This window comes from Podarcis muralis, chromosome 11 (assembly GCF_964188315.1).
Source record: "Podarcis muralis chromosome 11, rPodMur119.hap1.1, whole genome shotgun sequence".
Taxonomy (NCBI): Eukaryota; Metazoa; Chordata; class Lepidosauria; order Squamata; family Lacertidae; genus Podarcis; species Podarcis muralis.
The window spans coordinates 41192953-41217595 of NC_135665.1; the positions used below are offsets into that span (position 1 = coordinate 41192953).

The 24643-nt window shown below is 42.0% G+C and overlaps 1 protein-coding gene across 1 annotated transcript in view; it reads right to left on the reverse strand.

Moving 5' to 3' along the window:
* RNF180 (ring finger protein 180) overlaps positions 1 to 5566 on the reverse strand; it is a 46892-nt gene extending 41326 nt beyond the window's left edge. The window contains exons 1-2 of the mRNA XM_028748869.2: positions 5140 to 5566; positions 2135 to 2270 (exon numbers count right to left, since the gene is read on the reverse strand). Coding sequence (XP_028604702.2) covers positions 2135 to 2242 — 108 coding nt within the window. The 5' untranslated portion in view covers positions 2243 to 2270; positions 5140 to 5566. The remainder of the gene's footprint in view (positions 1 to 2134; positions 2271 to 5139) is intronic.
* Between the last annotated feature and the right edge of the window lie 19077 nt (positions 5567 to 24643).

The window sequence follows — 24643 nt, forward strand, 5'->3', positions numbered from 1 at the left end:
ATAAAAACACCGTCCAGATTCTCCTTACAGATTATTTCAAATCATTAAGAGGTGGAAATTTTTAAAGGGTTGCTATATAAGGAAAGGAAAAGAATGTGAATTTATTTTTCTGCATGTATCACCCAGTTTCATAATCCAGATTAAGAATAAAGCTTCTCCCAATAGTCTATGTTTAAGTTAGACATACAAAACTGAAAAAAAATGATGTTATTTTCTTTCCTGGCAAACACAGCATTACATTGCGGATGAAGAATCAGCATGGTGCAGTTTTACTTTGCTCTTCTCTCTGAACCAGCATTATAAAAGACATCAGCAGGGGAGCTAGTGGAAACCAGTGCTTGATAATTAACTGATGCTGCAAAATGACAGCAACTGCACAAATGCATTTTGTATTTTGTTTTTTTTTAAGCCAAGATTTAAACTTCCCATTTTTTAATGAAAATGATTTTCTTAGCTAGTGAATTATGATGATATATTAACAATTTACGAAGCTGCCTGAAACTGTCTCAGACAAGGCATCCCCAAACTCAGCCCTCCAGATGTTTTGGGACTACAATTCCCATCCCTGACCACTGGTCCTGTTAGTTAGGGTTGATGGGAATGGTAGTCCCAAAACATCTAGAGGGCTGAGTTTGGAGATGCCTGGTCTCAGACCATCGGTCCATCGAGCCCAGGCCTGCCCATTCAATCTAGTATCAGCTCTCCAAGGCCTCTTTCCTAGTTCCCCTATCTGAGATTCTTTAATGGGTTGAGAAATGATAGGCTGTAGAGGAAGCGGGCTTGAGCAATGGACCAATGCCACGATTATTTGTAAACTTAATCTGACGGATTTCCATAGCACTTAATTGTGAAAGCAACTGAACAGAAAACAACACTGTTAAAGAGAATAGGTAAAGGTAAAGGGACCCCTGACCATTAGGTCCAGTCGTGACAGACTCTGGGGTTGCGGCGCTCATCTCGCTTTATTGGCCGAGGGAGCCGGCGTACAGCTTCTGGGTCATGTGGCCAGCATGACTAAGCTGCTTCTGGCGAACCAGAGCAGTGCACGGAAACACCGTTTGCCTTCCCGCCAGAGCGGTACCTATTTATCTACTTGCACTTTGACGTGCTTTCGAACTGCTAGGTTGGCAGGAGCAGGGACCGAGCAACGGGAGCTCACACCGTCGCAGGGATTCGAACCGCTGACCTTCTGATCGGCAAGTCCTAGGCTCGGTGGTTTAACCCACAGTGCCACCCGCGTCCCGTTAAAGAGAATAGGTGCATTCAAAAGAAACCTGTGTTATTAATTTACACTGATTTCAATAGGATTTAAGTGAGCTTATATTTCTTTGGGTTACCAATAGCAATAACAATAATAGTTGCTGAAATTATTTTATCAAAGTGAAAAGCACCCCATCACCTAAAAGGTCTCTGCCAAACAGATTCTTATTCTGACTGTAAAATAATGTAAGAATGCTGGTGCCTACTGATTCTTTGTTCATCTTCCTGTGCAGTCGAAACAGTTATTGCAAGTTTAAGCTTATTTATACTTTTCAGAAGTTTAATCTTGCAAGCCCTTGTTGTGCTCCCTGCTGCAAAGGTGAATCTCTCTAAACTATCCTTATAAATCATAGAGATTAGGCAATTTAGCATTGCGGATATCTTTAATTTTTTTGCTTTCCTAAAATTTTAGGGTTAGCAAGTTAATAGCACTGAATCATAACTACAAATCAAAATAAATACTTACTGCACTAGTCTGAGCTGCAGAGTTGTAGAAAATTTGTAAAGTTGAACACACTCTCTACAAAGTAACTCATGGCTATGGAGAGACACAGATCCAGTACAACAACACAAAACCGGTACTGTATTGTGATTTACTTCCCTGTTTTCTGCATTGGGCATATATGACATCTACAATACAATACAATACAATACAAATATGAAAGAGTACTTCAGAATAATAAAAATATCAATAAAGCTCCATTTGAAAAACAAATGGTTTAAATTGTCCAATGGGTGAATATTCATAACCCAGCTCTTCTTAATTCAGTAGTATATAAACTGTGCAATTTTGAACATGTTAATTCCAGCACTCCTAAATTATAAATACATACTCTAGTAATGGCCTAGAAGAAACAATATATTTTTTACTTACTTCAAAGACCAAATCTGCAGTTTGGTCATTTATGAGGCAATCAGAATTAGCTACGTATTTTCGACACTTCCAGCAACGAAGCATGTCACCCTGAACTTGGCTATTCATCTTAACTCTGGTTCTTTGAACTGTATATCTGTTAGAATCAAATAAAAATAGCATACTTTATTATGTTTCTGTATTCTGTGTTTTTTCACCAGTTCTTTCAGAGAAAGAGAAGCTTACATTTTATTCTGATGTACAAAGTTATGGGTCAATCCACATTAGCTGATGTTTTATCCATATTAAACTCTTCTTGACTCTTCACGATGCACATACTACTCAGCCCCATTGTATTGATGCCACTACTTATGATCTTTTATCCTGTGATTTATCAGAGTACTTTAGCTAACTTTTATTAGTTACTGCGTTTTGCTCCCACTCATTTCCTCATATGCACCTTCTGCACAGTATTGCTACCAAAATCAGTGGGAGTGGCTTTGTTCCTGTGAAATCGGTTTAGCCCTCTTTCCCCCACTTTCCTTCCCTGCTCTATCTCTAAATTTACAATGGATCTGAGGGAAGTCAAATTTATTCTCTGTTTTATTCCCATTAACAGAACAGCCATATTAATGACAGTCATATTCTTGGTTGTTTTTGTTTTGTTTTTTGCACAGGTCCAAATAATTTGAACAAATAGTTCTGCTATCTATGCAGATTCCTTGAACAGATGCAGGGTGCAGCTGAATTTCCATCATGCCCCATAACCACATCCCCCGCATCATCACCGTGTTTAAGTTTTCAATACCTGAAGAGGTAACTCAGTGTAAAATCTGATTGCAAAGCTAAAAGGAAACTTCAGTTCTTCATTCACACAAGCAGTCCCATAGGACTGCTTACAGGAATGTATTCCTGACAGGTGAAATATGTTGCTTTAGAACAACTGTGGCTTTGCTCTGCAGCAACATGTTCTCCCTTTGACTGTTGCTTTGAGTCAAGGTTTTTCCTGAAGTATTAAACTATATTAAACCATGACTAGTTAGATATCTAGTCCCCATTGTCAAATTTGTCAACTATGATTGACAAAAACAAAACATTACATAATGAAATATCATTATTTTTCAGTGTTTCAAGGCTAAACACCTGGCACAGTCAGTAAGAGTCAGGCCTCTAGTTAACCTCTGGTAGACTCTGTAAACTCCCATACCAACTATCCTCCTCCTCCAACCGGTGAGGCCCATAATCCACAAGGATTTAATCTAGAAACAAATTATGGAATTCAACTGCCACTAAAAGATGCTTAGCTTTCAAGGACAAAATGAGATGGTATGGTAAATGTGAATGTGCATTTGATATATTTGCTTTTTATTTGGCATCAATAGCAACTTGGGAACAGTGTGTGAGAGAGATTTTCATCAAATCAATTGCACAGTGGGAAAGGACTACCCCTCCTGAGTGTTGTGGTCCCGATCCTGATCTCCACTCTTCTCCAACAATTGTTATTTGTAAAGTAAAACAAATCATGCTAAATGCATACATGTATTTAATGTGTCCTCTCATTTGCTCCAGAGTTTGTGGTGCATTGCTCCTTTAAAAAAAGTTCATGAAATTCTTTTATTAGTCAAGTTTACTCATGTCTTTCAGTCCTGCTTGAGGAGAGTATGCTTAGCTCTTCTATGTTTGGATACAATGAAAAATGCTAATGCTTACAGAAAACTTGAATATCTTGAAGTACACCTAACTGTGTACTTAAGCAGCAGACATTGTTTCCATCATGAAAAATCTTATTGCTCAGATGTAATTTTGCTAGTGGCATGAACATGCCTACTGAAAGGTGGTACATAAATCTAACATAAAACTACGCAGCACACACACAGAGCACAATACTATAGACGTCTGCTCAAAGGGAAGTCCCACTGTGTTCAGTGTTTCCTTCCCCCATGAAAGTAGGTATAGGATACAGCCTTAGTGGACTTTTTAGAACTGAGCTGTAGGAATTCTCCACCAGCAGTGCTTCAGAAATGGGGAGAGTATCTTACATGTGTGTACTTTGCAGGGATCTCCTGTGTGTGGGTTGTAATATTATTGAGCATTAGTGGTTTATTTATGAATGTTTCGATGACAGAGATAATACTTTAGGTAGTGAATGATTGTACTGGTTCTATAGAATAGATGACGAGTAAGATTAGGTGAGTGGTTGTATGAATAATGTTTGTTATGATAATTGAAATCTTACATTATACTGCCTGGTAATGCTCTCTTGACGTTATTTATATTGCTATGGTATTTATGTAAATGCATATTCTTTATGTATTTTCTTATTTATTGTACTGCCTTGCAATCTTCAGGTTGTAAGCAGTCTATAAATGGAAATTAAGAACAATAAGCATCATAAATCCCTGTAGTATTTAACAGTTTAAGTAGTGCCCCCCCCAAAGAAGCAGCATGCTTTCCTGCCCAACTGCCGGACCTTCAAGAAAAGGCGCTTTTCGCTTACAAATGACTGAAACGTAATCCAGAAAACAAGGCTGCGATTCTAAATGTGCTTTCAAGTTAACTCCCTCGAAATCAAAAAGGCGCTTCAGAGGGAATACATTTAGAAAAGGGAGCGTGGTTCCTCCCTCCACCTTTTGTACGAAACAGGTGGGGGAAAGCTCTCATCTCTCTCTCCACACACACATAATGTATTTTTACTCCTGCTGCTGCCGCCCCTACTGTTTGACAGGGGGTCGTGTGGGGAAGGGCGATGCCGCTGCCATTCCTTTCCACGCGGCTTCCCTCACGGGACCCTCCTGGCTGCTGTGCCCCCTTCAGACGAGGCGCCCCTTTATTCTACACCCACAAGGAAGAGGCAGCCTTCGTGTGACACCCCCTTCTCCCTCTGCCCTCACGCGGAGGCTGGAAGAGGAGGAGGAGGCGCCTGTCTGCTTGTCTCCTCGACCACAGCGACTAGGCCTCCTCCTCCTCCTCACCCCGGCAGTGCCTGACAGAAACTCCCGCGCGCGCTCCCGGCCGCCCCCATTTACCTGCCTCTGCCCCTCTTGGCGCCCGGCCGCTGCGGAGGCGCCCTCTGAGGGAGAGCAAGGCGGGCGTCAGAAAGGCCTGGTTGGCTCGGCGGTGCTTTGTCGAGTCTCCGCCGGGGGGGATTATGAGAGATGCGGGCTGTCGCGGCGCCAAACGGGAAGAGACGGGAGACAAACGGCAGCGGAAAGCGCTCGGTCTCCTCGGGCAAAGCGGGGCGCTGGAAGCGGGAGAAGAAGGGCTCGTCGGCTTCGCCCGCGCCCTCGTTCTCCTTCAGCGCCGCTCCTTCCCGGGATGGTGGCTGTAGTAGTAGAGCAGGCTGGGAGGGGCGGCGAGGTCTAGCTAAAGTACCGTCGCCGCCTGCTGCTGCTGCTGCTGCTTCCCGCGCCTATAGCTATAATATAGCTGCTTCTTTTCTTTCCGAAAGGAAAGCACCAGAGCATGGGGGGGTTGCTTTGGAGCGCGCTCCATACATGCTCAGAGTACTTTTCAAAAGGAAAGTCTTGCCATATTCTATAGGTGTCACTGAAGTGTCGTAGTTGGACTGTGACCAGGGAAATCTTGGTTTAAATCCCAGGCTTGAAGTCTGCTGGGTGATCCTGGGCCAGTCATCGTTTCTCAGTCTCGCCTACCTCACAAGGGTGGTTGTAAGGATCAATGGGCATTGCATGCTCTGGGCTCCTTGGCAGAAAAGAGGGGTAGAAACGTAATAAATCAATAATCTGGAGGTTAAGGTCTTGCTGCTCAAACAAGCACCAAAGTTTCCCTGTTGGTATTATACACTTGAAGGGATTGCACTACCAAAATACTCTTGAGGAGAACGTTTTCATGGGACCAGGTTATATGTTTGTTGGCTTCCACTTTTTGTAGCTCAGAGTCCGCAAGTCTTCCATGAAGACAACACATTTGTTACAGATATTTCTTCATTCTCGCAGGGCAGACTTATGAAATGTAAAAGCTTATTCATTGCTCTCTTCTACGATTGTTGTATGGAATGTATTTGGTGAAAGGGGCACCTTTTGGGTATTCACAAAAGTAGTGTTGTGTGTGTGTGTGAAGAACAGAATCTCTCCCTGTTATAAGATTACATTTTTATCTTGCATTCTAGACCAACGATGTCTCTTAGTTGACTCTGAAAGCAGCAATGCTGCTGGCAGGTGCTGAACATAGAATGGAAATAAGCTGCAGACCCTGCCCTCAGACTTTAAAAAAAGTAATGTACAAGGCAACATGTGCAAAGGAAAGCGAGTTGAAGGAAAGCACTAAGATCTGTTTGTTAATTGTCTGCATGAGAGATTTTAACAGGTGTTTGCACTGATCTTCCACTACTGGATTTCTTCCTGGGATGGAGCTGGTTGCTGCATCTAACTGGCTCTTCGTCCTTTTGCCAGCCAGAGTGACCTTGCCTTCACTTTTTCATTCTCCGTGCAGCGGACTTTTGGGATGGTATTCTTCCTTGTAGGACAAATAATTCAATCTCAGTGTTGCTGCATCTGCTCATTCTCTCATCAATATCTGGGGACATGGTAATATTCACCTTGTTATGGAGCTTTTCTGGGGAGGGAAGGATTGCATAATGATAACCTTCTTTGTGCTTTCAGTAGTGACACTGGCCAGGATGTCCTTCCCTTGCTTCTGGGTAGCTCATACCATTGTCAATGAAGAAGTCATTAATGAAGGGGCATGCACTCAATGGTTCTGTGGAAAGGCTCTGAGTTGCAATTGTCATTGTTGTCTATATCTGCTTTAAAGAGACATTTTATGTTTTTGCTGGATTATAACAGCACAGATTACAACAGCACAGAATTGTTCCAAAGCTTTTCATCATCTGGAATAATCTGTGACCTATTTAAAGCACCAAAATATAACATGACAGTGCAGATGCTGACATTTGCAAGACCATCAGCTTGGTTGTGAAGTTTAAATATTCCATTGCATATCTTACTGTGTAATATATGAAAATGTTTTAATTAGCATTGTAACCCACCTGGTGATAAATATTATAAAGAGCACTACATAAATAGCTCAAGTAAATAAAGAGTTTGTGATTGTGAGTGGGCACTATAACATTTGGTAGCAGTAGCCTAGTGGCAGCTGGCAGTTGACTTAGGTTATTTTTCCAGACTCTGTGCTGTCTTTGTGTGTAGTCATAGTTGCCAGTGTTGTTGTTTTTTATTTTTATTTATTTTACAAAATTTCTATGCCAGGTAATTTCTTACAAGTGCAAAACAAGTATTATGCAGTGCCTGTAACAGTGTGAATTCTGCAGAATGAAGTGGTTGTGTGTTCATATATGGGGTAAGGCAATTCAGCAAGTAAATTGGTTCCAAGCTGTTAAAGGCTTTATATATACTAATAGTGACATCTTGAATTTGGCCTGGTAGCAAAGAGGCAACCAGTGGAGATCTCTGAACAGAGGTCTAAAATGCTAACAGGGTCTCCTTCCTCTTGGCAATTGAGCTGCATCATTCTGCACTAACTGCAGATTCTCGATCAAATGCAAGGTAATCCCTACTTGCTTCCTAAACAGCTCCTTGCACCTTGTAATGGCATCAGGAATGACATTAAGTTGGTCTAGAGACATCACTGAGGTGGGAGAAACTAGATTTCATGCTGTTGTTTCTATGTAGTTCTATTGCAGAATGCCATTCTATTTTACCCATTGGGTAATAAAAGTTCACTTCTTAGCATATTGTTAGACTGCATTCAGATATTGCTGGATGAAGCCAATAATGCCTCTTTTTAGATAGTAGTGTATCTTTTTATTGTACAGTGGTACCTCGGGTTACATACGCTTCAGGTTACAGACTCTGCTAACCCAGAAATATTACCTTGGGTTAAGAACTTTGCTTCAGGATGAGAACAGAAATCGTGCTCCGGCAGCGCAACAGCAGCAGGAGGCCCCATTAGCTAAAGTGGTGCTTCAGGTTAAGAACAACTTCAGGTTAAGAACGGACCTCCGGAACTAATTAAGTACTTAACCTGAGGTACCACTGTATTCCCCAATTAAGCTTCTGTTCTAATGGAGACCCTGTGGCGTTAAATAATTCATTACAATTATTTAGAATTTTTAATGTCATTGCTTCACCACAACAGTTAACCAGCTTTGATTTTTATTTTTGTAACAATGGAAATCTCTGTAGTGCACCCAGTTCTAATAAGTTAACACTTCAAACACTTAACAATTACTTGACAATGTGTGACTGGTCCAATGACTTTATTTCAGTCCTAATGCGAGCATTCCAAGTGTGGAACGTTCACAGGAATATGATCAACTAAGTGTGAACAGCATTTTTACAAGGCTTAACCACAAATCCCTGGTGAGTTATGGTATCTCTAAAATATGATAGTGCTTGTAGCCGTAAACAACACACAAAGATAATATGTTAACTTCCTGAAAGATGAATTTGCACCATTTCCCCCTTTCTTTCAATGCACATAAATCACTAAGTTATTACTTTTGCTTTGCAAAAGCTGTTACTTTTGTTTCAAAATGAGGGATCATCAAGGGTCCTTTGTGAGGCTAGAGTTATTATTGTTATTGGAAGGATGCAGCTCTAATTGCTATTTCTTGTTGCAATAAGGCTCATTGCTGACAAATCTCATGGAACGACTTTGGGTTTTTGATGAACATACACTAAAGCTGAGAGAGATTCTTTTGATAGCCAATATATTGGAAAAAATAAAAAATAAAAAGGAAGAAATGTGAGTTAATTTCAGGACACCCCACAAGAGTCCTGAGAGATGTACAGTATTCTACACCCACAGAGGTACAAATCCCAGCACCTTTAACAAACTACAGGTCCCAGGATTCTTGTGGGTGTGGTTTAAATGTATTATGTCTACTGTACACAGTCAAATATTATAGCTACTCTTCAGTTAAGATCAATGTGAAAACTTAAGGAATTGTACATAGCAATCCGAATAAATTGTTCCGATTCATGTTGCATCTGGTGTGTGTATCTGTAATTAGTTATAAAGACTAAACTAGGGTTCAAGGCTTAATTCTGTGTCACCTTTTATCTTGTTAAAGCACATCCCTGTAGGACTTCTGCTTTGGAGAAGAGGCTCTCCAGTCTGCTTCTTTATCTATGGGGGTAACTCTGAATGCTCAGTGATGAGTAAAATGCACCCGGATTATAGTAATCCTCCTGATTATCACTTGCTTCTAAGGTTGGGCACTGTCATTTGGAGCCAGGCCTACAGGATGTGGCATTGAGCTTTGTCTCAAATTAAGACCTAGCTACAAGATGTCAAAACTTTGGAACTCATTTGACCATTCAATCTAGAAAATTAACTTCCATAAATGTTGGAATGCATGTCTTTGGGAAAGAAATAATAACAGAAACTAGCTTCCCTATAGAGTTATTTTAGAAAGCCTGCAAGAGGCTCAAACATTAATATTTTAAATTGTAATATTGGAATTCTCTAGAAGAGATTTGTTGTGCCTTTTACAGTTTATAGTTTGTATCTGGTCTTCCTCTCCCTTTACCCCAAAGTGAAAATATATTTAGGGCATTTTCTTTACTGCTGTTCCAAGTTCTTGAATAACAAGACCTGAATGTCTTGACTGCCACTTCAGTCCAAGTGATTAAGAACCAGTGTGGTGCAGTGATTAGAGTGTCAAACTGAAACTGGGGAAACTGAGTCAAATCACATTCACCACTAAGCCGCAAAACTCGCTGGGTGACCTGGGACCACCCCCTATCACTCAGAGTTTGTTGTTAGGTTAAAATGGGAAGTGAGGAGGAAGGAAAGGGAAGTGAGGAGGAAGGACAACATGTATGCTGTCTTGAACTCTTTGGAAGAATGGCAGGATATGTATGTAATCGAGAATCATAGACTCATAGTAGAATTGGAAGGGACCCCAAGTGTCATCAAGTCCAACCCCCTGCAACGCAAGAATCTCAACTAAAGCAACCATGATAGATCGTCATCCAACCTCTGCTTAAAAACTTCCAAGGAAGGAGAGTCCACCACCTTCCAAGGGAGTCCATTCCACTGTCAAACAGCTCTTACTGTCAGAAAGTTCTTCCTGACGCTTAGTCAGAATCTCCCTTCTTGTAACTTGAAGCCATTGGTTTGGGTCCTACCATCCAGAGCAGGAGAAAACAAGTTTGCTCCATCTTACATGTGACAGTCCTTTAGATATTTTAAGGTGGCTCTTGTTGTGGAAGATGGAGTGGTAATGTTCTCATTGAGCACCTATGGTATATACTTCCCAGGAGAGCAAAGCTCTATAGACATATCTCCTTACAAGGGGAGCAACCCACTTCATTAGAGTGAACAGATAGCAAATTTCAGAATACCCATCAGATTGCAGCCTGATCCATATTTACTCAGAAGTAAGTCCTATCGAGTTACAATAAACTTAAGAGACAACTAATATAGCAATACAGAACCAACACAACAGAACATTATTTTGTGTGCAGAACTAAAACACTAATAAATTCTATACATTAAAACCACCAACCGTACTGCGAGGGTTTAAAACTGGGAGATTTATCCAGCTAAATTCTTAGAATATATCCAATTGAAATTACAGTAATGAACCTCAGTTAGTCATGCCCAATAATTTTAATGGATCTACTTTGAGTATGGCTAACACTGTCTACAAACCAAGGAAAAACAGAAATGTCTTAATCTGATATCCAAAAGACAGCAGTGTGGGCACTAGGTGGGCTTCTCTAGGGGAGTGTGGAGAACTGCAAGTATGCATGCTGGATATATGAATTGGCTCTTAGTTCGTAACAGTTTAGTTTGCCAATTGATTTCTCTAAATTCCAATCCTGACTCATATACAATTTATTTCTGGCTACAGTGTAATACTCAGGAAAATGTCATTTGTTTCCTTTTGTTTGAAAGATAATGATTCTCAATCAGTTATTCAGGACCAAATCTGATTTGTCAGGTGAGTAATACTATTATGGCAATCATTTTCCTTTACTGTACAGAAAAGGGAATGTCCTTAACTCAATTGCACAATATTTTTATTGGAAAAAACTTCACTTCCATGAGCAAGCAAGCCAATGATCTGCTCCATTTTCTCTAAAGGAAGTACTTATTCTAGTCAAAGTGAGTCAGATGCATGCGATGTGTACTGTGAAGAGAAGTGAAATCCTCAAACTAAAATGTGCTAAAATATAATGCATATGTTAGCTCCATCAGATATTGCCAACAACTAAAATAGTAAGTATTGGGGAAATTACAGGTTTGACAAATGTGTCACAGCTGATGAACAACAGTTGACTTTTAAAACTGTGTCTTCACATTTATCTATTAGTTCGCTAGAGATTTTAAAAGGAATATTGAGCTGTGACTTGTACACCTCAAAATTGTGCATCTTGTACATATCAAAGTTTTGCAAAGTAAGGCAATATTGCCTCGGCAGAAGCTTTGTGTGCCTTTTATTGGGCAGATGGAAGCAGTAACAAATGCTTTAGAAAGAGTGCACCTAAATGTCCATACAGTAAATGTCCATAAGTGTCATGTGCCCTTCAGCTCCATCAGCCTCACACAGACCAGGAGGAAAATGAAGAAAATGTACAGATGGGGGGGCTGGAATCCAGGTTCAAAAAAGAGATGTCCTCTCTTTGTGACTCTAGATGTCAGAGAGAGAGAAGCACATTGGCTGGCTCCTCTGCCTTATCCGGGAATGGGGAGGACTTTGACTAGGGACTGAACAGGAGGAAGTGGCACAGGAGCTGGAGGCAGAGGGCAAGATACAGGTGCTGTCTTCACAGGTGGGACCAGGTGCATCTGCCCTGATTGAGCGCATGTACAGCATATTTATAGGGTGAGCGTGTCCCATGAGGGAGCTCACTCTACCGCATCTTTAAAAGCTTGGGAGGAGAAACATGTCATCTGTCAAGACAGCTTCAAAGCTCCCATTATGAACCTCTTTCTTTGTCCTCGAATCTTGGAATCTTGACTTCTGGCCTTGTGTTTCCTACTGAGCCTGTACTGCTCTTAGCCTGAATAAAGAACTCTTCCTTGCTTACCAGTAAGAGTTGCTGACATAGTGATTTGGGATGGGAGCCTGACAAGCAGTATCAGTAGGATATCTGAAATTATTTATGTGTGTTAGGTGTCTGCTCCATAGAGATATACATGTCATGGACTCTGGTTGCATGGACAAAATGAACTCTGGAATGGGGTAAATGCTTCCATCTTTGACTAGCTATGTCCGTAATTTCCAGGGGATGTAGTTACCGAGAACAGCTGCGGAAAATAAATGCAAAGTTTTAAATAGGCATTTCTTTTTCAATTTACTCTACAAGATGTACTATATATATGTAATATATTGTGAGACTATTAATAAAGCTTGTTACATTGCAAAAAAAATTGGCATTTCTTTTTGTACAGCACTAAGTTTACTTGAGAACATATGTTCCTTCTTCAAGCAGTGTAATGTGAACTTCTGGTGCAGCTTCTGGTTGTGCTTACACTGTTTACCTGAAAGACAGAAAGAGTTTGAAAACAACAATGTAAATAAACTGGAAGTAGACATTAAACTGGGGAAACAATGTTAATAATCGTTAGTTGTGCATAGTTTTTATTCTTCAGTAATGGTTGAGGAGAGGGACGCGGGTGGCGCTGTGGGTAAAACCTCAGCGCCTAGGACTTGCTGATTGCATGGTCGGTGGTTCAAATCCCCGCAGCGGGGTAAGCTCCCGTCATTCGGTCCCAGCTCCTGCCCACCTAGCAGTTCGAAAGCACACTTAAGTGCAAGTAGATAAATAGGTACCACTTTATAGCGGGAAGGTAAACGGCGTTCCGCGTGCTGCTCTGGTGCCGGTTCGCCAGAGCAGCTTTGTCACGCTGGCCACGTGACCTGGAAGTGTCTGCGGACAGCGCCGGCTCCTGGCCTCTAGAGTGAGATGAGCGCACAACCCTAGAGTCTGTCAAGACTGGCCCGTACGGGCAGGGGTACCTTTACCTTTACCTAATGGTTGAGGAGGGTGTTGCCAGCTGTGGATACAGGCAACTTTGTTAGTTCCTTCTATTAAATTAATACAGGCGATGCATTAGGTTAATTCATTTATGATTATTAGGAAGGTTAATTTAGTATTATTATTTATAATATCTATCTATCTATCAATCATCTATCTATCTATCTATCTATCTATCTATCTATCTATCTATCTATCATCTATCCAGTTGAACTATTTTTACTCCATTACTATTAGCCAATCACCTAGTAGAGTAAAATTCTAGTGCTGACCTTAAGGGGGCAATTAATAGATAGATAGAAAGATAAGATGATGCCACCCCACCAAAAACAACACACACTGTACACCCACCCTTGGGTGATTCCCCCCTTTCTTTTTTTACTATTCTTACAGTTATTATTTTATTAAATATATAATGAGCAGCGCTAACAGAGTATTCCAGTTCCTTATACAATGGCACATACCTGACCACACTCAATTGTTTTCTTCTTTTGTTGATTTTTCCTATTTTATCATTTCATTTAAAAGACTGCAACACAAATTACAGAAAAGTGAGTGTTTGGAAGAAGGAATATGCTCCTCTTGTGGACGTAACTCGGCCAGTGTTCTCTGCCCTGATCCAATGGGCATTGTTGATTATGAATGGCACATCTGAAGTCACATCCCGTTAAAAATAATGCAATGAAACAATGCAGTGAAACTCATTGGTCAGCATTAGGACATATTTCCTCCACATAGAAGCTTCCATGTTCAAATCCTGCCACCTACAATTAGAGGGATCTGTAGATGATGAGAAATATCTCTAGCCAGGACCATGGAGAGCTATTGCCAGTCAGAGCATGACAATACTAGAAAAGTATAGAACAGTGTTTCCCAACCTTTTTTGGGCAAAGGCACACTTGTTTCATGAAAAAAATCTCGAGGCACACCACCATTAGAAAATGTTTAAAAAATTAACTCTGTGCCTATATTGACTACCGTATTTTTCGCCCTATAAGACGCACCGGCCCATAGGACGCACCTAGATTTTGGGGGGGAAATAAAGGGAAAAAAATTATTCCCCCCCCCCCCCAGACGCGGGGCTGGGGCGGGAGAAGCCCGAGCTTCCCCCGACCCCAGCCCCCAGAATGGGAGCCAGAGTGGCTCCCGGAGCTTGCGGGACTGGGGGTGGGGGAAGCCCGAGCTTCCCCCGCCCCCAGCCCCCAGAAAGGGTCCGAGAGCGATGGCAAAGGTGAGCGCACCTTCGCCATCACTCCCAGAGCTTGCGGGGCTGGAGGTGGGGGAAGCCAGAGCTTCCCCCACCCCCAGCCCCCAGAAAGGGTCCGAGAGCGATGGCGAAGGTGAGCGCACCTTTGCCATTGCTCCCGGAGCTTGCAGGAGCTGGGGGTGGTGGAAGCCCGAGCTTCCCCCGCCCCCAGCCGCCAGAGCAGGTCAGAGAGCGATGGCGAAGGTGTGCGCACCCTCGGCATCGCTCTGGGACCTTGCGCGGGCTGGGGGCGGGGGAAGCCGGAGCTTCTCCCGTCCCCAGCCCCCAGAGCAGGTCGGAGAGCGATGGCGAAGGTGCACGCACCTTCCGCATCGCTCTGGGACCTTGCGCGGGCTGGGGGCGGGGGAAGCCGGAGCTTCTCCCGTCCCCAGCCCCCAGAGTGGGTCGGAGAGCGATGGCGAAGGTGCGCGCACCTTCGCCATCGCTCTGGGACCTTGCGCGGGCTGGGGGCGGGGGAAGCCGGAGCTTCTCCCGTCCCCAGCCCCCAGAGCAGGTCGGAGAGCGATGGTGAAGGTGCGCGCACCTTCCGCATCGCTCTGGGACCTTGCGCGGGCTGGGGGCGGGGGAAGCCGGAGCTTCTCCCGTCCCCAGCCCCCAGAGCGGGTCGGAGAGCGATGGTGAAGGTGCTCGCAGCTTTGCCATCGCTCTGGGAGCTTGCGCGGCTGGGGGGATAGCTTCCTTAAGCCTGGAGAGCAAGAGGGGTCGGTGCGCACCGACCCCTCTCGCTCTCCAGGCTTCAGCGAAAGCCTGCATTCACGGCGATGGGATGTGGGAGGGAGCTCGCTCGCCGCCCCGCGTGTGCTCGCCGCCGCCGCCCCGCCTCTCGCCGCCCGCCTCGCCCGCCTCCCTCCCACGGCACACTAGGCAACGTCTCACGGCACACTAGTGTGCCGCGGAACACCGGTTGGGAAACACTGGTATAGAAAAGTAGTCTGGCTATAAAGTTGTTTGGCATGCTCCTATGATTTGGGAATCTGTCTGGCTATGAATGTTGTTTACCTGCACTGCATTCCTATTAAAGGGATGTATTATGCATTATGCCCCAACTAGTCTAGTGCAGCCACAAGCAATGAGAGCTCCATTGTATGCTGCTGGTAGGCAATGAAACTGTCACTACAGTGCCTGCAAGGAGCATCAAACAATTGCCTGGACAGAAGGGACTGTTCCCTTATTAAGAGTCATAGTTATAGGAGAGCTTTGTTTACTCTTGGGGATGTTGTCATGTGATGTCATGACATCCTGTTCTCTGCATGATCCCTGATTGAGTGGGATCATGTAGTAAAGGGGAAAAAAAGTTTTCAGAGTGGTTCTAAAGCAGCAACATATCAGGACAACAAAGAATTCCCCCCAAACACAGAAAGCAATCTTAAGCCAACTTTTCATATCAAAAATTGAACCTCATGAATATTTAGTGCCAAATACCTAGGTAATTTATTTATGATCCTCCTAGAACAAATCAATTTAATTCCTTCCTGCCACTAGAGGGAGAGGTTAGAAAAGAGCAATATAAATTTGTCAACCAAGGGCCTGAGAATGCTCTATTTCAAGAAGCCCGGAAAAGAGGGCGAGCCTTAGAGGTGCATGTTACATTTCAGGTTAAAGGCTTCCTCATGGATGACTATGCAAACAGCAGCAACAAGAAATTCTACTTTAAGCTGTAAAAATAATGACCGTATGCAGGAATTAGTCAACGAAGTGATTCGCTCAGCTATGTGTTATGTACTGTAGTTGTCTCAGTTTTAGAAAACATACAGTGCTCCTAAAATACATTGGGTTATGTGAAACATTATGACAAATGCATCCAAAACAAGAATAACGTGATTGTAGTACCAGTCACAGTGCCACCCTTCCCTCTGCAGTGAGTAATGTGAGGTGTGATAGAATAAACTCAAACACACAATGAGCTGGATTAAAAAAGGCCACAACTTTATTGATTACAGGTGGAGGTGGAATTTTGGCTCAGGCATTGGGTGTATATCCATTTTAGCCTCCTACCAGAGGGCTGAAACGACTTCAGTGTTGTGCCAAGGAATGTGGCCTCCTCCAAGGTGTTGATCTACTGAGGTCGCTGTCCTAAGGATGCCACTAGAAGCTCTATGGCCCATCTGTCCTCATGCTTCACTTCTGGACAAAAACTTCCACCGAGACCCCTCTAACAGGGTATCCTGATTACGCCGCTGGTTCAGGGCAGGGTGATGTACCACTTTACCCCAAAGCTTGAAGACAATGCCTTAACTGCCCAGAGTTGTGATGGTTTGCTATGAGGAAGGCAAAACCTCTAGACCGACCAATTTGTCTACAGGCAAATTCCTTCCTGGCTCTGAATACGGCAACCATTAGCAACCATAGCAAGGTCAGGATGCATTAAGAATGAAAACCAGGTAAATGGAGTAAACCTAAGGAATAAAGAGAGGTTAAAGCAGCAACCTTAAAGGAAAATTATTATTAGAATACATGATACAGAATAGACCTTCCACAGAAAGGTCCAAAAACCAGAGTCAAAGGATGGCCAAGAGCAATAACAAAGGACTTAAGGGAGTGCAATATGCAGCCAGCACCTGCAATATACACCCACCCACAAAGATAACCTCAGAGACCTCTGGCCTGTCCATTCCTCCCCTGTAAGTAGGTCTCTTGTCTTTGAATATGGATATATTGGTTGGTTTTTCAAAAGGATGTGATGTTAGCCTAGACTTCTTTAGTAAAATGAGATATTTATATTGTATATTTTGGTAGTTTTATAAAGTTCAACAGATGAAGCTCCTGAATTTTTAAACATCAAATTTCAGATATTCAAATTATTCCTTTAAACAAAAAAGTTCCCCTCCTCTCTTTTTAATAAGCCCTGCAAGTAAAAAGCTTTTACATATTGATGTAAACTTCTGTGGTCCCTGCAACTGCAATGCATCTACACAATAACAAACCTAAAATAAGCACATTTTTATAATACCCTGGATCTCAATTTAATGGCATCCTTTGTGTTTAGAGTATCCTGCCATTAAACAGTGCTTTATTCAGAGCTGTATTATTATCTTTGCTATCCATGAATATGTGTTCACTTCCTAACGCTTCTCAGCCAATTAAGCTTTTTCATTTTCATTTTTCATATCACCTGATGTGCTCATTAGAAAGCTGTTGGATATGATCCACCGGGAACTTCTGCTATACAAGCTCCATCAACATGAATGGTATGTACGTAAGATTACAACACTTGGGATTTGAGCAAAGAGTAGAATGTGTTCCTTAATCGTTAAACTGAACATACGTTATACTGATTTGCTACTTACTACTTATCAAACCTTTATTAGGCATTATACAAATAAAACCATAAAAGAGAAAATAAGATATAAAAGCCTTGAAATATATATAAAAAGGCAGCAGTTGGCTACATACATATATATATATATGCATATAGAGTCAGTGGTTTTCCTTGTTAACCTGCTCCTTGGAGAACTGCTACCAAAAACTCGGCTACCCCCGCCGTTACCCTTTGGTCAACGTCGGATAGGCAGAATCCCACACATTCACCTTGCTGGGGTTCCGGACCACCCAAAAGAGGGGACAGCACGCGTTGACGGAGCGTACTGTACAATGGGCAATGAAAGAGAATATGCTCTACGGTGTCCGGGACATTCATAGAACATCTGCAGAATCTCTTGTTTCTAGGAATGTTTTGATATCTTCCCCTGACAAATGCTGAGGGAAAAACATTCAAACGGGCCAGCATAAAAGCCCTACGTTGGGCTGGGATTATTAATTTAGTGACGTAATTGGCTCTGCTATCTAAGATATTTAAATCATAGAATATGGGGGAGCAAATTTTGTTTACAGCTGCCATAATATTTTGTCTCTCGACATCCTTTAGTCTAGTTAGGATATTATGGAAAATGTATTGCTCATTAGAATTGTACAGGGGCTCCAGCTCGATGCCTAAAGATTCAATCTTTTTTTCGAGGTACTGATACCATCTTGATTTATAGGAGTCTTTGAGCAAATCAGCGAGCAGACTTGATGGAGGGCAGCGAAAATGGCAGCGTAACCAGTACTTTATTGAGGTGGACCAGGCCCAATATTCCATTGTGTGTATGCCTATTTCTGCACACATTGTTTCATATTTGATCACAGCTGGGAGTCCAAGAATACGTCTCAGAAAGCTGGAGTGAATCTTTTTTAAATCACTGTTATATGCTTGGACCCATAGCGGGATTCCATAGAATATCTGGGATTGCATTTTTGTTTGGAATATCTGATTGGCCGCAGGAATAAATTGATTGCCTTTCTGATAATAAAAACGGGCAACTGCTGATGAGGTGCACTTTGCCTGTTTTATGGCATTTGTGCGATGATTTGCCCACCCTAAATTGCTCTGGAATAAGATTCCCAGATACCTATAGATTTTCACTTGTTGGATTTCTTGCCCTCTTATTTTCCATTTCTCTAATTTCCAACCATTCGAGAAGACCAAAATTTTTGTCTTCTCATAATTTATAGAGAGTTTGTTACATTCGCAGTAAAGGATCAGAGAAGATATAAGACGTTTCAGACCCAAGCTCGTTAATGATAGTAGAACAGCATCGTCTGCGTATAATAACAGAGGAACTGGTTTCTGATTAAGTTTAGGGGCATGTGATTCTATTTTTTGAAGGTGATCTGGCAAGTCTGATAAAAATAAATTAAATAGAAAGGGGGCAAGAATACACCCTTGTTTTACCCCTTTCGAGTGTGGGATGTCTGATGAAAGGTGACCTTTGGTGTTAAGTTTGACTTGACAGGTATTGGAAGAGTATAGATTTTGTATTAGAATCAATAAGCGCTGATCAATTTTTAATTCTGCGAGTTTCCTCCACAGCTTTGGGCGGTCAATTGAGTCGAATGCACCACGAAAATCTACAAAAGCAGCATATATCTTAGATTGCCTTTGAGATCTGTATTTTTCAACCAAATGCATAAGTATAAGGCAGTGGTCTAATGTAGAGCAACCTTTGGAGAAACCTATTTGTTCTTTCCCTGGTAAATTTAGATTTTTCATCCAGGTAAGGAGTTTAGATAAAAGGTGCTTAGCGTAGATTTTCCCTATCACTGATAATAGGCTTATCGGTCTATAATTCCTTGGTTCTTTTGGGTCGCCATTTTTAAAGATTGGGATAATTATTGATCTTAACCATATCTCAGGTATGATCCCATATTTATCTATGAGAGTAAACAATTGAGCTAAGGGTTCTGCCCACCAATCTATATAGGTCTTGAATAATTCTATTGGTAGACCATCTGGCCCAGGAGATTTCCCCGATTTGAAATTTTTAACTATCTCTCTAATTTCCTCTTCTTCTACCCTTGGCCACTCCTGGAGTTTATTGATTTTATTTTTAGTGGTTTCATTTCCTTTAAGTTCACTGTGTAGATTGTTAAATACAGATGTAAAATATTGGGACCATTTGGATTCTGCAATTGGTGGTAGAGTTAGTTGATTTTCGGCTTTCAATCCTCCGTACACTAGGTTCCAGAACGCTTTGTTGTTTTTACTCTGAATTGAGTCAAGTAATTGTAGCCATTTTTGGGTTGCATATTTCTGTTTCTTTTCGGCCAGAATGTAATGATATTTTCTTTTTTCATCAAGATAAGAGGGCTCTAGTTTAGTGCGATTATTTTTAAATGTTTGGCGCAGTTTTCTTTTTAGCTGGAAACATTCATCATCAAACCAAGGGCTAGCGCTATGTTTAAGTACCCAAACTTTAGGTGGAGTACTAAGTTCTACGAACATTTGGAAGATTTCATTATAAATTTTCGGAATATCACTGTAGGAATTAGTGGTCTTTAAGTTGGATAATACTTGTTTTCTCAGGTTGGCTGTAAGTTTTTGCCCCACTGCTGCACTCATTTCCTGGGACCATTTTAATTGGGTCATTTGTTTGTATTGAGAAGGTTCTATGATATTGTACATGGTTATTTTGGTTTCGTCCTTTAAGTTAATAGACAACGATAATGGCTGATGGTCGCTTTCAGTACGCGTTCCAATTTTGAGGTCCATGATCGAATTTATAATATTATAAGGGACAAGAATATAGTCGATGACACTGCATCCTCGGGGGGAGAAGTATGTAAACTCCCCGCTTCTATCGCCTTTTGTTGAACCGTTCACAATCTGCAAATTAAAGTTGTTACATAATTCAAGTAGGCGTAAGCCTTCGTTGTTTACAACCCTATCTCTGGAGAATCGTCCTATTTTCAGGGCATGTGCGATATCATTATCAGTATTCCAATTTAGTTTGCTACATAGTTGTTCATTGTTGGTTCCCACTCTGGCATTAAAATCACCTGCTATTATCAATGAGGCATTTGGGTATTTATCGGTCAAATTTTCTATATAAAAGGTTAGTTGTGACCAATTTTCACTGTTGCTGTTGTTTTTGGTTGGGGGGATATAGACATTTACAAGTAGCAAAGTATCGTCTTTTTGGGTTAAAAGTAGAGCTTGTGCAAGTGGTAAGCATTTTTCTAGCTGCTTGATTTCAAACCCTAAGTTGTCTTTGATCATACAACAGAACCCTGCTTTCGGCCGGCCCTTCATGTTTGTTTTCAATGCGGGTTTCGTATAGGAGGAGAATCCATTGATTTTAATATCTCTAGTTGACCATGTTTCTTGTAGAAGTATTAATTCAAAATCTTTAAAGAAGTTCATTAGGTCTGGGTCTCCGTCTTTGTTTCCCCACCCTGCAATATTCCAGGACAGCAAGCGTAGGATCCGTTTTTGAGTTGGTGGCTGGTTGACAGCATTTAGTCATTCTAGTTCTGTTATTGAGTCCAGCGAGGGATTTTGTCTTGTGCCGATACAGCCATTTGTCGCTGCTTTCGGTGGGGAACATAATGGTGGATCTTTTAGATTCTTTTTTAAAGTGCGGGAAATTAAAATTTCCTCCCTTTCTTGATTTTCTTCCTTAGCTGTTCCTTGTTCCTGAGAAATTTCTGTGGTTGGTGGACTATTATGGACAGTAGGACTGTTTTCAGTCTCTACTTCCATTTCTTTGGTCTCATTTGGTGTTGAGCTCAGTGTGTCAGGTCTGTTGGAGGTCATCTTTTGTTCGGCAATGTTAGAATCCTTTGTAGTACTTAAATAAGGGGTACCTATTTCGTTTGGAGCTAGTATTTGATATCTCAGCCAGGAATTTGTGGTCTCATTACTGGAGTTTTTCCTTGCCATTTCATATTTTAAAGGAGGCTGGATTTGAAGCTCTGCATCTATACATTTGAAAGTTCCATTAGTAGCTCTCTTTTTGACTATGCATTTTGGGGAGAGGGCTGGTAAGTGTAAAGTTTGATTGTGTATTGTTTCTACTGCATTTTGTTGACCTTGTTGGTGAATTTCGGTCAATCTGGCCTGTAGTTTCGTCAATTTACTGAGTATGTTTATTTGTTCTTTATCTGGTAGGTTGGTAAAGTTACTCAGCAGATCTTCTTCTTCTGGGACTGTCCAGTCTATTGTGTCAAGGGCGAGGCTGTTATTTGATGCTACAATCGCATGGTTTGGGAGCTTGGATTTTTCTTGCGTGATTTCCCGGGTAGCTGGCTGCGGTTTCTCCCATCTACTGGGTTCTTCCACGGGAGTAGGGCAGATGTCGGCTTCTGGTGGAATGGCCTTGTTCATCTTGTTCTGTCTTTTAGATGCAATCAATGGTCTGAGTGATATATCTTCAAAGTGTCGACGTGGAATAATTCCTTTCTGGGCTAAATGAGCCTTTTCCCTTAAGATTTTGGTTGGGATTCTATGACTACCAAATCTTAGTAGTACTTTTTTGGAATATCCATCGTTAGTGAGCCTCTTGACTGCTTTTAAGTCAATGCTTCCCCCCTCAAGGCCTAGGAGCAGATTTAGATGATGTCTGGCCCAGAAGGATGACTCCCAGTAAGGTAGGGGCCCTCTATATGGAAAAATGTGGAGAACAATCTCACATGGCCTCAGTATCAGGTTGACTGAGTGAGGGGGGCTTCCTCTGATTTTTGGCTGGTTTAGAGGTATAAATTTGTATTTGTTCTGTTTATCTCCAGGGCTTGTTAAGGATGGCAAAAAGGGAGTGAGTTGCCTCCTTTCATCTGGGTTATCCAGCTTCTTGAAGATGTTTTGTAATTGTTCAAAGATTTTTTGAACTGTTTGAGCAGTCAGTAGGCAGCATTCCTCCAGCAGCTCCACCTTTCTATCAATTAGTACTTGTGCCTCGGTTATGGGAGTAGTAGCCTTGTCCTCATTTATTCCTAGGGATATCTCTTCAACTGTCTTTCCATGTAAAGAGTTGAGGAAGGTTTTGGGAGGAGATATGTGCTGTTTTTGAGGTAGCAGGTAATTATCTAGATTACTCTGTTTGAAACCAGAGGGCTCTGCGTCAGTTTCTGTATCAGGACACCTGAGTCTTTTGGCTCTTCTCATTGCAGATTCTTCTTAAATCAATGAGATCAGACTTCTAAATAGAGTGATAAAGTGTTAAAGTTCTCAGGTCGCAATCTCATTCAATTTTCATTCAGTCCTGGGTGGGCTGCTGCGAGGAGTTTAAAACTGGGTCCAATTAGAGCACTCCTTTGCAGTATCCCCCCCCCTTCTTCTCAGTTTGTTAAAACAACTGAGATGTTTGGGGGTCCACGAAGTTAAAGGTGGTGGGAGAAATTTGTGGTTTTATGAATTTGTAGTTTTTAGGGTTAAAAGCCCATTAGAAGTCCTTAAAAATCCTTGGAATAAGTTTGTCACGCGGAGTCAACGAGAAACTGGGAGGGAGTGCCTTAAAGCCCGGGAGGGAATGTCTGAGAGCCTTCGTTAAAACTTCATTAACTTCATTAAGTCCCGGCACCGAGGAGGATAAGATAAGATGTTCAAAAGCACAACGAAGTAGTGAAAGGAAATAAAATCCAAAAGAAGGAGAAGAGCCAGCAACAAAGGCATTTAGTTAAAAGATTTCTTTGAGCTCCGATAAGAGCGTCTTACCTCGGCGCCATCTTTGTAGGACTCAGAAATGAATACAACAGGCAATCCACCATGGTGGATACTGATTTGCAGAGTGTGTGACTTTCTCAGTTTCATCAGTTGATTTCAGCAAGGCCTCCTTTCATCTCTCATTTCCAGTTTTTATTTTTTATTTTTAAATTTAAAAGCATTTATAAAATGCTCAATCTCTCAAAAATCTCTAAGTGCATAGTATAAAACAACAGCAAAAGCAAAAGCAACACAGAAAACCCATTTAAGCAATAGTATAAAAGCATAGAAAAATAATAACAGGAATCCAGAGAACTTCAACACATTAAATGTCAGGAACTGGCTGGATGAAGAAGAGTGGTAGGAGGAACCAGCCAGGGAACCCCCAGAGGAGGAAAGCTAAGAGCAGGGGATTGCTGGTGGGACACTGAGGAGAGGTCAGAGGGAGAAGACTGGGGGGAAGTGCTGAAGGGGCGACAGGGTTTAGTGAGCAGGAAGAGCCTGTGACAGGGAGCAGTTCAGACTCCGAAGCTGAAGCAGAGGAGGGGGTGGTCAAGGAATTGCTGAAGAATCCAGAGACCTTCCCTCTCTTGCTGCAACAAGCTCCCCTCCCCCTGGTCTCCAAGAACTCACAGAACAATGAGAAGAGCAGAACAGAGGTCAGAGGTGTGCATGTGCAGTATGAGACTGCTTGGGAAACATCCAGGAGAGGAAGAGCCTTAGAGAGGTGTGGAAGCAATAGTATAAAAGCATATAAACTGGCAACTGCTCCATAGGGGCAAGACCTGCTGAGGAATGTTGCTGAGACCACTAGGCTGTTGTATGTCCATTTCCTTGAATAAAAAGTTAACTTCACTAAAAACAGAGATCTGCATCCTTTATTGCTGCATCTGACGCCAGCCTTGACATAAAACAAGGTCCAATCTTTTTGGTCAGGGAAAGCTTGACAAATAGACTGGTCTTCACAAGACACATAAAACAACTGTTGGTTGTTGCTTCACGTAGGGTAGAGGGAGTGGCATTCCATAGTACATGGTCAATAGCAGAAAATGCCCATTCTGGGGTCACCATGTTATGATATTTCACTTTCTTGTAGTAAGACTAAAGTAACTTCAAGCTTAGCTGTTAAGCTCAACAGAGCCAAGATTCCACCTATGAATCATAGCTGTCAACTTTCAGATTTGAAAATAAGGGATCAGCAGCCTCGAAAATAAGGGATCAGCAGCCTCACCTGTTCCGGGGACAGACTATGGGATATCTAACAATCCGGGATAGCAGTGGGAAGCAGTGGGAAACGGTGCTGGAATAAGGGAATTTCCCGCAAAAAAAGGGAA